This window comes from Pan troglodytes, chromosome 12 (genome assembly GCF_028858775.2).
Source record: "Pan troglodytes isolate AG18354 chromosome 12, NHGRI_mPanTro3-v2.0_pri, whole genome shotgun sequence".
Lineage (NCBI taxonomy): Eukaryota > Metazoa > Chordata > Mammalia > Primates > Hominidae > Pan > Pan troglodytes.
Window position 1 is genome coordinate 23,357,373 of NC_072410.2, and position 13,746 is coordinate 23,371,118.

Here is a 13,746-nt window from a genome sequence, read left to right on the forward strand (position 1 = left end):
ACTTGCTGAACCTCACCAAGCCTGTTTCTGGATCTGTGAGAGTGGGCGTCATGACTTCCCTTTTGATAGTGTCATGAGAATGACAGTTGAGAACACAGGTAGAAGCCCTCGGCAAATACCTAGAATGCATGTATTTCTTTATTGAGACAAAATCACCATCAATTCTAATACAGCACACAAAGATGTTCTGTAGAGCCAAAGATATTCTATGTATGTATGTATGTGATGGGCTGCTCGCTTCACCAGGTGGCCAGTTCCTCAAAGATGTGTGTTGTTTGTTGTTTAGAAAGCAGCTCACAACAATTCCGAAAACATTCCCCTCCACAAGTCACGGCCGCAGACGGAGCCGTGGTCTCCAGGCTCCAACGGCCACAGGGACTGCAAGAGGCAGAAACTTGTCTTCGATGATATGTAAGTTCACACGCTTTTAAATGTGGTGAGGGGCAAGACAGAACAGAAGCTGCTCAGGTGGAAGGGGCATGGGCACCTTGGTGTGGCCACCTTCAGCTACAGTGCGGCCTTTTTTTCCCCTGGGACTTGGTCATTTAAATGTCCCTCTTGAATGGAATTGGAGCCTTAATTTTGAGTGCACGCCTGAGTCCTGGTGGGGTTTTTGGGTAGACGGAATAATCAGTGCTAATGGGGTTGGATCCAGGACATCAAAAAACAAAGGCAAATAGCATTAATGAGTCTTACACTTCTAAGCACTTGTACTTGGGCTGTTGGCGGTTTTATGCTACTAGAAAGAGAAGCATTGTTGTTTTTGTAAATTATAATAGGCAATGAATAATAGTGATTTACTCCTGAAAGCTTTTTTCCTCCAACTGCTATATTCTTTATAATAGTATAAATGATTCTTATATAGGAAAAAAAATGCCATCATCCTTCACCCAATTCTAGCACTTTCAGTTTCACCCAAGTATAACTTCCATTCCCAGCATCATTTTAAAAGGAGGAAAAACAAGAGGAGAAGATGAATAAAAACAACATCCTGGAATGCTCTCGAGAGGCTGAAAATGACAAATGAGAAATGATAAAATGATGCTGAAAATTATTTCGGCTCGTAGGGAAAATGTATGTGTCAAGGACAAGCCTGGAAGGCAGAAGAATCCTCTTTTCAGCTTTAGCAGTCCTACGGGCGTCAAATACATGGCTGGGTGAGGCAGGAAAAATTCAGCTCTGGGGTGGAGCAGCAGCAGATATAGGCACTTCTGCCCTCTGAGGGCTTCCAGTCCAGCTGAGGAGCAGACTACAAACCACTTACCCCACTGGACATTGGAAAATAAAATGGCTCTACATGTCCGAGAGTCCCAGTGACAAATGCCACAGCTCGCCCAGCGGGGCCCTCCTAGGATCCATTAAATGCCGTCTCCTAAGGGGTGTCACATGGAGCACAGAAAGCACCATGCAGGGGTGGCTACTCCAGCCTCATCGTCCGCCCTGCTCCTCCATCCCTAACTACCACCCGGAGTCTCGGCATGATGTATTTATTCACCTCTGTACAATTCCCTGGGAAATTTAAAATACTAAGTTTTAGTCTTCAAGTATTGCATGAACTCCTGTAAGCTAATTAGGGCACAGGGTTTTGGGGGTGAAAGCCAAATCCACATTTGTTGTTTGTTTTGTTAAATGAACACATTCCAAGGTAACTGGGTTTAGGAAGGCTTGAGGGCAGCCCAGGAGGGCATGTGTGTTTCTTCTCTTCCTGTGGTGGCAGCTGCGTCCCACCCCACACACACTCCTGGCCCTCACCACCCCCCTTCCTCTCACTGTCTTCATCGCCTTTGCCAAGCAGCCAGGGAGGTAGGTGGTGATTAACCCCCCAGGGAGGGCATGGAGTGGGAGTACAGTCAGGTGGCCAACTACATTTATAATTAGGGTTCAGTGATATAAATTGTTCATGTGAACTTCAGCCATTTGTAAAAAGAAGAGATTAAAATTGTATATAAGGATAACATAGAAATTTGCATTTGGAAGTCATAACCCAACAACATGATCAAACAGAAGGAGCATTAGACCCTGAGGTACTCGCACCACCGCATACTTGCAGTGGGTGGTTTTGAGAGCATGGTATATACACACAAAATACAAACACATATGTCATATTAAAATGCAAGGAATTTTCCAGTGTATGAACCAGAAAGCTAGGTCAGAAACAGCAACAACTAAATGATTGTACTTTGATCTACAGGTACTTGGACTTTTTTTTTTTTTTTTTTTTGAGACAGGGTCTTGCCCTGTCACGCAGGCTAGAGTGCAGTGGTATGAGCATGGCTCAGTGCAGCCTCAAACTCCTGGGCTTACGCTATCTTCTTGCCTCAGCCTCCTGAGTAGCTGGGTCTACAGATGCATGCTACCACACCCAGTTAAATTTTTTTTTTTTTGTAGAAAAAGTGTCTCACGGCTGGACGCAGTGGCTCACACCTGTAATCCCAGCACTTTGGGAGACTGGGGCAGGTGCATCACTAGGTCAGGAGTTCAAGACCAGCCTGGCCAAGATGGTGAAATCTTGTCTCTACTAAAAATACAACTATTAGCCAGGTGTGGTGGCAGGCACCTGTAATCTCAGCTACTCCGGAGGCTGAGGCAGAGAATTGCTTGAACCTGGGAGGTGGAGGCTGCAGTAAGCTGAGATCGTGCTACCACACTTCAGCCTGGGCAACAGCGAGACTGTGTCTCAAAAAAAAAAAAAAAATCATGTCTCACTATGTTGTCCAGGCTGGTCTCGAACTCCTGGCCTCAAACAACCCTCCCACCCCAGCCTCCCAAAGTGCAGGATTATAGGCGTGAGCCACCGTGGCTGGCAGCCCTTGGACTTTTTATAAGAGGAAATGTTTCTCAATCTGCTATGGCTGAAACTAATATAATTTTGTCACTATTGGTGTCAACAAAGAGGCTGTTATCATTTGTTCTTCCCATTAGCAATGTGTATAATTTTCCTGGCTGACAGCTACAATGAAACTGTTTCTCCTTTTATGGATATAGATATAATAGAATAAAAAAACACTGTTACATATCCATCATATGGAGAGATAGATGTCGCATTCCAATTGCCATATGTCCCAACTGATTTGAAATCCATAACAGTAAAATAAACATGCAACTCAAACAGCCACTCAACCATCGAACTAAGAAAGTTGTGGAAAGATTCTTCAAGCTTGAAAAGCAAAAATAGGCCAGGCACGGTGGCTCATGCCTGTAATCCCAGCACTTGGGGGAGCCGAGGTAGGTGGATCACTTGAGGTCAGGAGCTTGAGACGAGCCTGGCCAACACAGTGAAACCCCATCTCTACTAAAAATACAAAAAAAAAAAAAAAAAAAAATTAGCCAGGCGCCTGTAATCCCAGCTACTCAGGAGGCTGAGGCAGGAGAATCACTTGAACCCAGGAAGCGGAGGTTGCAGTGAGCCGAGATCATGCCATTGCACTCCAATCTAGGCAACAAGAGTGAAACTCCATCTTAAAGAAAAAAAAGCAAAAATAGGCATCGTCTCTTCCTTTAAGCAGTAAAAATAAGCAACCTTCAAGAGATCACTGGGCTAGAATGTCACCTAAAATTGTGCAAAACGTCTCCCAGGTTCCTTTTGGTACATATGGAGCACTTACTAAGTGCCAAGTACAGGCACAAGAGCTGAAGTATGATGATTAATTAATTCTCAGTTCTTCAGGGGAGAGAGAGGCACATGATGACCTCTCCAGGAAGGTTTCCTAGGATTACTAAATTTAATTCTCGGCCTCCTTCCTGCCCACCTCCATTCTGTGCCAGCTTCCCCACCAGCAGCCTCAGTGACAGAGGAAGACCTCAGTCCTGTCACCTCCCTTGACTTCTCTTCACCGAGGGTGAAGAGTGAACTTTAGCCATTTGTAAAAACAAGCAGTGAAATGACCAAAGAGAGGCCACCAGTGGAAGAAAAGACTAGATAATTAGCACTGGAGTGATTTCGAGTTGATGGAAATCCAGTTACAGTGATCCAAAAAGTAACAGATGCCACACTGTCATTTAATTTTTAAAGCCGCATCATGCAGCTTTTTTAAAAAAGTAAACTCATCTCTTTGTATTATAAATACTTGTTAATGGTTGAATAAACATGGGATTCAGACAACAGCTGAAGCCAGTAGGCTCTCAGTAACAAGTGTTGAATGAACCCAGCTGAATTATAAATTACATTCCCAGGGAAGAGTGCCTGCAATTTTTTTTTTCTATGACTATAAGGAATCTACATGCAGGTGAATGTAAATTCATGGGTTTCCAAGCCCCTTTTCCTAGGTTACTTACCAAAAAATTAGCCGGGCGTGTTAGCATGTGCCTGTAATCCCTATAATGCCTGTAAACAGGCACCAGTTAGTTCCTTTGGGATACAGACAGAACTGAGCAGAATAACATTTATTTTTAAAAATGTGATCAGGTCAGCCTGTCCTTTGTATGTTGTGGGCTCATATTGGTGGCAGTGTGACCTCACCTCCTCCCCTGACATTAAGCAAACGCACAACATTCACTACTTGACAGCCACAGTATTAAGGTGACACTAGTGTGGTTATCAAACTTTTGTTTAAAAAACGGATCTGTAAGAATTTGTGTCAATGAATGACAGCACTTGATTCAACTTGAGGCCTAGAAACTGATCTTATTAGTGCAAAGCCATGAGCTGTAAGTTACTTGGTATCATAATTAGTGACAGGGGAATTCTTGGCTGGGGAAAATTGAGAGAGAACAACTGTGTCATGAAGGCCTCCGTACAGAAGTCCTGAACAGGGCTAAGTGGTGGTGAGATGCTTGGCTGGAAAACCACCTCCATCCTGCCCACCGTTCTGCTGTGCTAGGAAGCCAGAGAACCCCAGGTGCCAGGGCTACCTGCCGCTCCCTGGAGGAAGTGCTGGCTGCTGCCTGTATGTCACATGGAAAAGTCAGTCACAGTCAGCACATTCAGCCAAACACCAAACGTCCCTTCTGTCCCCATGGTGCCCGTAACAGGAGCCCGGCTACCTGAACCTCCCGACAGTGAGGAAAGACTGACTATAGACGCCAGGCGCTGAAGGCCATGGCATGTGAAATGTGGCCGGGAGGAAGGAAGAGGGACTTGACATTTGTAATGTACTTGCACAGCAGTCTCAGAGCTAAAGGATTTTAATTTTATAGAGGATGGGAAGACTCGCATATTGTAAAAGGTTGAACCCCTAGCAGCATGATTTAGTCAAAGGACACCAATTAAGATCCTTGAGTAGGCGAAATTGCAGCTGGGAAGGCGCTCCCCCACCAGGGGCTTGCAGTGGGCATGTTCTCTTGAGGGTCTCCTCTCCTAGTCCTTTCAAAGCAGGACCCTACCTTTTTGTTTTCCTGATTAATCATTAAGCCTTTATTGGTCTTCATATGGAATTTCTCCCATTATGAAATCCCTGTCTCAAGGCCAGGAGCTTCTTTTGTTCTAACCAAAACAGAGTGAGAGAGTAAGAGTGAGTGTGAGAGAGAGAAAGAAATGAAGTAGGATTTGCAAAGGGGTGCGGGGGGCAGGGTGCGGAGACAAGGACATTCACATCTCCTGGATTGAAATCTCAGCTGTCCAATCATCTTTAGGGTTTTGTAAGATTATTTTAAATATCACACTCAGAGAAAAACAACCATCAGATTGATAATTTCCCATTTCAACAGAAAGTTACTTTTGATTCAGCACCCAAACCTGCCCCACTTAGCCTGAGCGTCCTGCAGAGCAAACCCTGCCTTCTGTGGCCGGCTGAGGGAAGCAGTCCTGTGGCCTGAAGAAACAGTGAATGACCGCTTGTGCCTGGGAGAAGCCCGGTTCCAGGGACTCTGAGCCCCAGCCGACATCAAAGTTGTGGAAATAAAAGCTGTGTTTGAATCCTTGCTACCCAAATGCAATCTACCTGCATCTGTGGGGAAGTGCCTATAAAGCCAGTGCCAGCATCCTGGAGTGGCTGACTCTGAAGTGCCCTCATCCATAGTCATCACTGACTCTGTGTATTAAAAATAATTACTTAACTTCTTATGCATTCTCCTCAAAGCTTGGGACATATTAACACCTCTGGGGCTTATCAGATGACAAGCTGACATATCGGATAGCAGATGATGAATTCATTTGGTATGCAGTTGCCTATTTGTCTGATTTGGATTTCAACTTCCCTAAGAAAATCATCCAATTTCTGCCGCGCCGAGGAACTTGTTGTTCAAACACATTGAGCTCTCATGCCTGCCAGTTTTCACAAAACAGGCTGGCTCTACTGAGGGCGGCATTTCACAGAGGTAGGAATTACAGAAAGGAGTCTGCCAGGCTCTCCGTGGGAGACCATTCAACTCTATCCCGGCCACAAAGGAGAACAAAAAGCAAGGTTGCTTTAATATTCCCATGCCAGAAGAAATATGGGGGTAGCTCAAACCCTGATGCTGCTGAGAACCAAGGCCGTGTGTTTCTAGGTGGGGGTGGTGGGAGAGGGAAGAGAAGAAAAGAAAACATTCTATTTGGATCAAGTGCTCAGAATGCTTTTGTTGGAGAGAGCTCTCATAATGAAGATGCATGCAGCTAAGCTCTGGCTTTCAGATCACTCAAGCCCCGTTTCTGAAGAGCCCATGATTCACAGTTAGTTCCATTTATGGTGTTTAATTAAACTTTTATTAGGTTTGCTCATGTGTCATCATAAAATACCATCACTGTGGGAAACAATGGGAATAATTTTATTACACAAATGAAAAACAAAAACTCTAGGTTTTCCATGTTAAAAAAAAATAGAAGATTCGATGGAAAATCTATTTGAACACTCAGATAAGATCTCATTTTAGTATCTTTGCTGTATTATATTCTATAACTGTCACAATGGTGACAGCAATTTTACTTTTCCTACTGACTTGTGTATTGCTGTCAGAAGGGATGCCTTTGTGATTCGTGGCAAGGCTGGACACTGGGTGACATCCCATTGGTCCCGCTGGCTTTATAATGATCTGCTCTGGAAGTACAGCACTAGAAATCACTCGAAAGGAGAAAATGGGCCAATCATCAGGCAATCTTCAGTGACTCATTATAGTGAGCCCTCCATTCTATGCAAAGATGAGAGTTCTAACAAATGTGTTCATAAGTGGCCTCCAGATGGTACCTATGCTATTAGCATCTCAGGTTACTGCTCTGATTATAGCTGCTCTGATACGGTCAGAAAATTAGGTGTGTTACTTACCCACATGTGCTATGGTGAGAGTCTGTGACTCAGCCTCCATATCAGGATTTAAAAATATGCCCCTATGCTGCAGATGAAAACAATATTGATTAAGGAGCTTATATTAGGAATCGTGAGCCACTGCCATCCATAAGGGTAACTTAGAAGGCTGGTGGAAACTAAGATGCCATAGCTTATTACCAAGATAATCCTTTAATGAAATGCATGTGAAGTAGTGATCTGTTAGTGACAAAACAGGGCAAGAAAAAAAAAATGACCTAACTTATATACTAGAGTATAGAACAGATAATGATGTGGAGAATTTCAAGTTGCCATGGAGACACTCTCTGGCTCATTGGATGCGATGCTGCACCCCATCGGAAGGCACCACTCTTTTCTAAGCTCAAAATGAATTCAGTGCCATTCATTCAAGGGAGACCTGCTTACCTTCTACCGTGTGCCAAAAACTACAGGGTGGGAAAGATCAAAGAAGTCTACAGCATGGTCCTTACTAAAAACATACCAGCAATCAAGTTGCACACATGCCCAGTACAGCTCAGAAGATAATGAAATACCAAGTGTAGTAAACAAGAAGTGCTGTGTGAGCTCAGGAAGGACAGAGGGGAACATGGACCAAGGTTACTCGGAACGCCTTACGGCGAGGGAAATTGAGGGCCAGGCAACATTCGGCTCCTAGAAGGCACTCAGTGAATGAACAGAGAGGAGAGTGTTCCAGGTGGGGGAAATGATGAGCAGAGCTCCTCGGACCAGGATGCCATGTTATCAAGACAATGAGGAGCCACCTCTGACTTTGGTCAAGGGCCTTCGTGAGTAAGCAATATGATTAAGTGGGTTGGGCAAGATTATTGGGGATCTGAACTGAGATTTTATCTCGTAGACCCTGGAGATTGATTTTAGGTCTGTGAGCAGGATGGTGATGTGATGGAAGCCATGTAATCCCAGCACTTTGGGAGGCCGAGGCAGGTGGATCACTTGACCTCAGGAGTTCAAGACCAGCCTTTGCAACATGGCGAAACCCCATCTCCACTAAAAATACAAAAAGTTAGGCAGGCATAGTGGCACACGCCTGTAGTCCCAGCTACCTGGGAGGCTGTGGTGGGAGGGTCGCTTAACCCCAGGTGGTTGATGCTGCAGTATGGGTGATTGTACCACTGCCCTCCAGCCTAGGCGACAGAGTGAGAACCTTTCTCAAAAAACAACAACAAAAATAACATCAATTGCCAGAGTTGGAACCAAAGACCAGACAATATGTGGACATTCTTACAATATGTGTCAATATGTGGACAAAGAAGGAAAACTCACCAAGGCAACAACAAAGCCATTCATATGGAGAAAGCATGGGCACCCAGGAGATGCAAGAGAGAAAATGGAGTGGCAGGAGCAGGGCCTTCCTAGGAAGGAGACCTCAGGCCTCACCCTCAGTGAAAGACCCACCACAATGAATGGACGGCTCCAGCCCTCAGAGGGGGGCATGGGGATGGGGTGAGGAGCCATTTTGACCCCAAAACTATGCTGTGATTCTGGTTTGTTTGATTAAAATGCAATGTCATTGTCACACATTGCTTTTCTAAGCGTTTTGACCTCTTTGGATACATGAATGTTCTGACTACCTAATATTACAATAAGGTAAAAGACCCATTAGGATCTGAAATAAGGCAGTTCAAAATAAGCATGTAATCATCGGCTAAACAGTCCATGATTAATATCACTACTTCTGTCGAATCTCCCATTCAGAGAGTCCTGGCTTATATTTGATATTCATGAATAGGTCAAGTTTATTGATTATATAAAGTTTATGCTGCTGGTGCCTAAAAATGTCATTTTTTAAATCTATTGGGCTAAACACTTAAAGATACTGTCTAATGAGTACCTTAGCGTAACTGGGCCTCATTACACACACTCAAATCAGTCTCTGGATGAGTTACCTTCATCTCCCGGCAGAGTCACCGCTGGCCAGGGTTATTGCTTTAATAATCCACATGTCTGCTGTTAATGTTTACCAGCTAGCTAATCAGAACTCTAGAGAATACATGGCATGTTTGCATTGTTACAAGGTAGACATCATTCTACAATTAACTTCATTACAACTGGAATGTAATCATCCAACATTACCTCTTTTTATTTTTCACTGTGAGGCTTTAAGATAATTCAATATATATACATAAAACTCTAGGTACTAGATATGCATATAAATGACACTTATTTTCATAAGGATACATAAATATACTCACCCATATATAGCCATACAATTATTATGAGGTATATTTACAATCTTTACATTAAAAGGGGATTGTTTTATGTAAATATTACATAAAATAAGATTTCTCGCTTTTTTTTTAACCATACAATAAAAAAATATATTCACAAATTAGGCCCTAGGGGGCCATGTTAAATCCACTGTAAATAGAGACTACTGGCGTATGTTGAGTGTGTTTCGAATTGCTAACTTAAGAGAAAATGTATTGTGGTATTTGACATATAGGCAGTAGTTTGGAAAGGCAAAAAACACACTTAATTCCACATTAAGCAGAGTTTTTAAATTGTGCCTTAAGTTTGAGTGAAAGGAAGGAATATTTTAAAAAGACATTGCACTTAAGCCATAATGACGTTTAATATCATTCTCTCCTTGTAGGCCTCGCAGTGCCGATTATTTTATGCAAGAAGCTAAACGAATGAAGCATAAAGCAGATGCAATGGTGAGACCCTTTTCTTTCCAGATACGTTCTTCCAAATTATGTGTGTACTGCAGCTTCATCACTGGGACAGTATAGCTAGGGTAATTATAAAATCTATTACAAGGATGGCCGGGTCTGTTATATGGAGAAATGTTTATATAATCAAATGTTCATAGCCCAATAAATTATGACTTCAACCAATAATGCCTGACTGGGAAAAAGCCCTAGACAAATGAATATTTCAATTTAGTCCTAAGGTTTGAATAGTAACTAGAGCCAGTGGAGGCAGTGGGCGGTAGTATTTTTTTTTCCTTTAAAAAGTAAAATCTAGATTTGCATTTTTCTCTTGTTAGCCTGACAAACCCTTGGCTTGGTCCCAGGATCAAATCTCTTTTCAAAAACACTTGTGTTCTTCACATGTATCTGCCGAAATGAATGCTTTCTCTGAAACTGTACAACACAGAAAGTATTATCTGCACATAAGACTCTAAAGTCACCATGATTTGATGTTTTCAAAGAATAACTTTTCTTGCTTGGATGATCTCCTGTTTTGGAAAGCTTGAAGCTCTCAGGCAAGAGATGGAAAACTTTGTTTTCTTTTCTAAAAGAGATCATATGGTTGTTCCATCTTAAATGAATGAAGTCCAAAGGGACAGCTTCCCACCTAGTAATTCCAGTTTTAGTCTCCTCCAGTGTTCATAACTGAGATTGAGGCAGGTGCTGGAAATGAAGAAGGCATTTCCAGTGACCTTCAGAATACTGAAGATGTTTAAACAGTAACAGTACCCCTCTTCCAATGCTACCAGTGTCACCTGTTAAACACTTATTTACGTGAAGACCACTGCCTATGTACACTGGGGTACAGGAGGAATAACCCCTACGTATCAGAAAATAGAGGAGGGCAGCAGAAGGTACAGCTCTTGTCCACACAGTCTGAGTCTGATGGACAGTTCTGGTCATCTGGAGAAGCCAATGCATGGCCACTCTTGGAGAAGAGCATCAGATTTTTAAGGAGAAAGAGATTTTCTGCCTGAATCCAGCATCTAAAGTTTACAGCATTATTCATTCATTGTCCTCTTGCCCAACCCTATCTTTCCTGTTGACGATTTCCCAAGAGGAGACACTCTGCTCCAGCCAGGCTGGTCCCCTACTGACCTCTAAGCACACCTTGCTCCTGCCAGCCAGCGGGCCTTTGCACCTGCAGAGATTCACTCTCACACACTCTCATGGGCACACTCACACCCTCAGCATCCTCCCCAAATCTAGCCAAACCCTACCATTCCTTCCCGGCATCATATTCAGTCTCCTCCCTGTGGCCTTCCCAGCCTCTCCGCGGCCCCATCACTAGCTCACTTTCCTCCATCTCATTTGCACTGGATGCCTCATTTTGTATTTTGTTGGGTAATCACAGACTGCCTTGCACTTTGAACTGTCTTGTAGGTGTACATTTTCTCTCTCCAAGTCTATTATATGTTCCTGGAAAGAGCTTTCGCTTGTGGAGTGCACATACCACAGAATTGGGTGCTTTAGGAAATATTAATACTAAATGAAATGACTTCATCTGAAAGTGTTATCAAGAAACGTTGTATTATAGGCCAGGCACGGTGGCTCACACCTATAATCCCAGCACTTTGGGAGGCTAAGGCAGGTGGATCATTTGAGGTCAGGAGTTCGAGACCAGCCTGGCCAACATGGTGAAACCCTGTTTCTACTGAAAATACAAAAAAAAAAAAAAAAAATGAGCCAGGTGTGGTGGTGCACACCTGTAATCCCAGCTACTTGGGAGGCTGAGACAGAAGACTCGCTTGAACCCGGGAGGCAGAGATTGCAATGAGCCAAGATCACGCCACCGCACTCCAGCCTGGGTGACAGAGTGAGACCCTGTCTCCAAAAAAAAGAAAAAAGAAGTGTTGCATTATAGCCTACACTACCTTTATAAGCAGTTTAAAATTTTGATTTGCTAATGAGAGGAAGTTTTGCTCTGCATTTCTGTTTTTGAAGCTATCATTACTAATGAAGTTTTTTTGTATTTTTAGTGGCAAGACTTGGAATAGTATTTGAGTATTATGTCATTCTGTTTTAATTGATGAATGAATCATTTGAAAACTGGGGAGATTCTGCAATCCAGAGTTAGAATATGTAATTACCTACAAAGAGTAGTAAGGTATGGAACCAGGAACTTGATGCATAAGTTTAGACTGATGAGATCTTAAGAATATAAAGCTGATTTGTGGCTGCCCTTGCTGATGTGGGGAAAGAATAACACAAATTTCGACAGCTACAGATAATCCCATAGAAATGTGTTTTGTTTTGCCTGTAGAGACAGCGTCTTCCTGTGTTATCCAGGTTGGAGCACAGTGGGGTGATCATAGCTCACTGGAACCTCAAACTTCCAGGCTCGAGTGATCCTCCTAACTCACCTTCCCAAAACACTGGGATTACAGGCATGAGCCGCCAGGCCCAACCAAAAATCATTTTTATTAATAATTTTCAACTTTTTGTCCTATTTTAGCAAAGCTGAAATAGCTCCTTGAGGTTTATCTCCTCTCCTTTCCCCTACTCACTCTCACTCTTAAGTGAGGTTCTAAATATTAACAACGACAACAACAAAAAAACAATTGAGGCCAGGTGTGGTGGCCTATGCCTGCCTGTAATTCCAGCTACTTGGGAGGCTGAGGCCGGAGAATCGCTTGAACATAGGAGGCAGAGGTTGCAGGGAGACTCCATCTCAAAAATAAAAAAATTAAAAAAAATTGAGAAGAGGAAGGCATGGAGATGTAAGTGCCACAAATAATGTAAAAGATAATAACCAAGGCCTGGAACCATCCAAGTTGGGGATGTACCAAAAGAAGTATGAAAACTCTTATATGGGACCAGACCTACCAACTTTGATGCATATTTAGCATAGCATGGAGGAACAAGGAATGAAGTCGCCAAACCATTAGGGGTTAGAAAGAGGGAAACAGAAATCAGAGCAGCCATGCAGTTCTGAGCTCTGTTGATTGACAGCTGTCACATGGGTTTGATACAATTCTGTATATAACTGTTCGCTCACTTACTCCAAGCCAGTAGCAGTTTGAGAAAATAAGTAGGAAAAGAAGTATTCTATTTCTTTCTTCTCTCAGCTTCATAGGATTTTAGAAGTCAGAGTTGGGTTTCTCAAATAAGGTGTATAAACTACATGACAATGCCATTTAAAAAAAACTATTGTTTAGGAAGACACTGTATTAACTCTGTTGATCAGGTGGAAAAGTTTGGAAAGGCTTTGAACTATGCTGAAGCAGCATTGTCGTTTATCGAGTGTGGAAATGCAATGGAACAAGGCCCCATGGAATCCAAATCTCCTTATACGATGTATTCAGAAACAGTAGAGCTCATCAGGTAAGCACCGTGTTTTCTTGCTGGATGAGGGGAGGAGTGAGGAATGTGTGGAAGCACTATGGTTACAGAGAAAAGAATGTCAGCCTGCACCATCCCCCACCAGGAACCAGTCAGTGTTCATCCCCCCAAAATAAGAGGGTAAGGTCGTGCAAGGCGTCTTGGCACACCCTGCCCCCTCTGTCCTCCGTGAGCAAGGGGGGCAGCTGCTGTAGCCCCCGATTGCCGAGGGAGGAGGCTGAGTCTGAGTGGGCTGTGACATGCCTGCTCCTCTCAGCTAGGAAGTGGCAGATTTTGAGCCTATTTCAGCCCTAGGCTGCTTTAAAAAAAAAAAAAATCTGGTTCAGGTTAGTATCATCTAAATCTTAGCTCCATCAGTAAATTCTTCTGGAGTATTTAATGAAAGAACATTCAGGAGGACTTTATGGAAGGAGAAGCCATCTTATACTGTCTGGTCTAAAAACTGGACATGGGCACCATCCCCCAACCTGGGTGAAGACCTGTGAGCAGACGTG

The 13,746-nt window shown here is 43.3% G+C and overlaps 1 protein-coding gene across 14 annotated transcripts in view; it reads left to right on the forward strand.

The window, feature by feature from the left end:
• AFF3 (ALF transcription elongation factor 3) overlaps positions 1-13,746 on the forward strand; it is a 597,234-nt gene that overhangs the window by 564,506 nt on the left and 18,982 nt on the right. For all 14 annotated transcript variants that reach the window (XM_054678053.2, XM_054678052.2, XM_054678050.2 and 11 more), the window contains 3 exons: positions 287-411; positions 9,811-9,874; positions 13,098-13,234. In XM_054678053.2, coding sequence (XP_054534028.1) covers positions 287-411; positions 9,811-9,874; positions 13,098-13,234 — 326 coding nt within the window. The remainder of the gene's footprint in view (positions 1-286; positions 412-9,810; positions 9,875-13,097; positions 13,235-13,746) is intronic.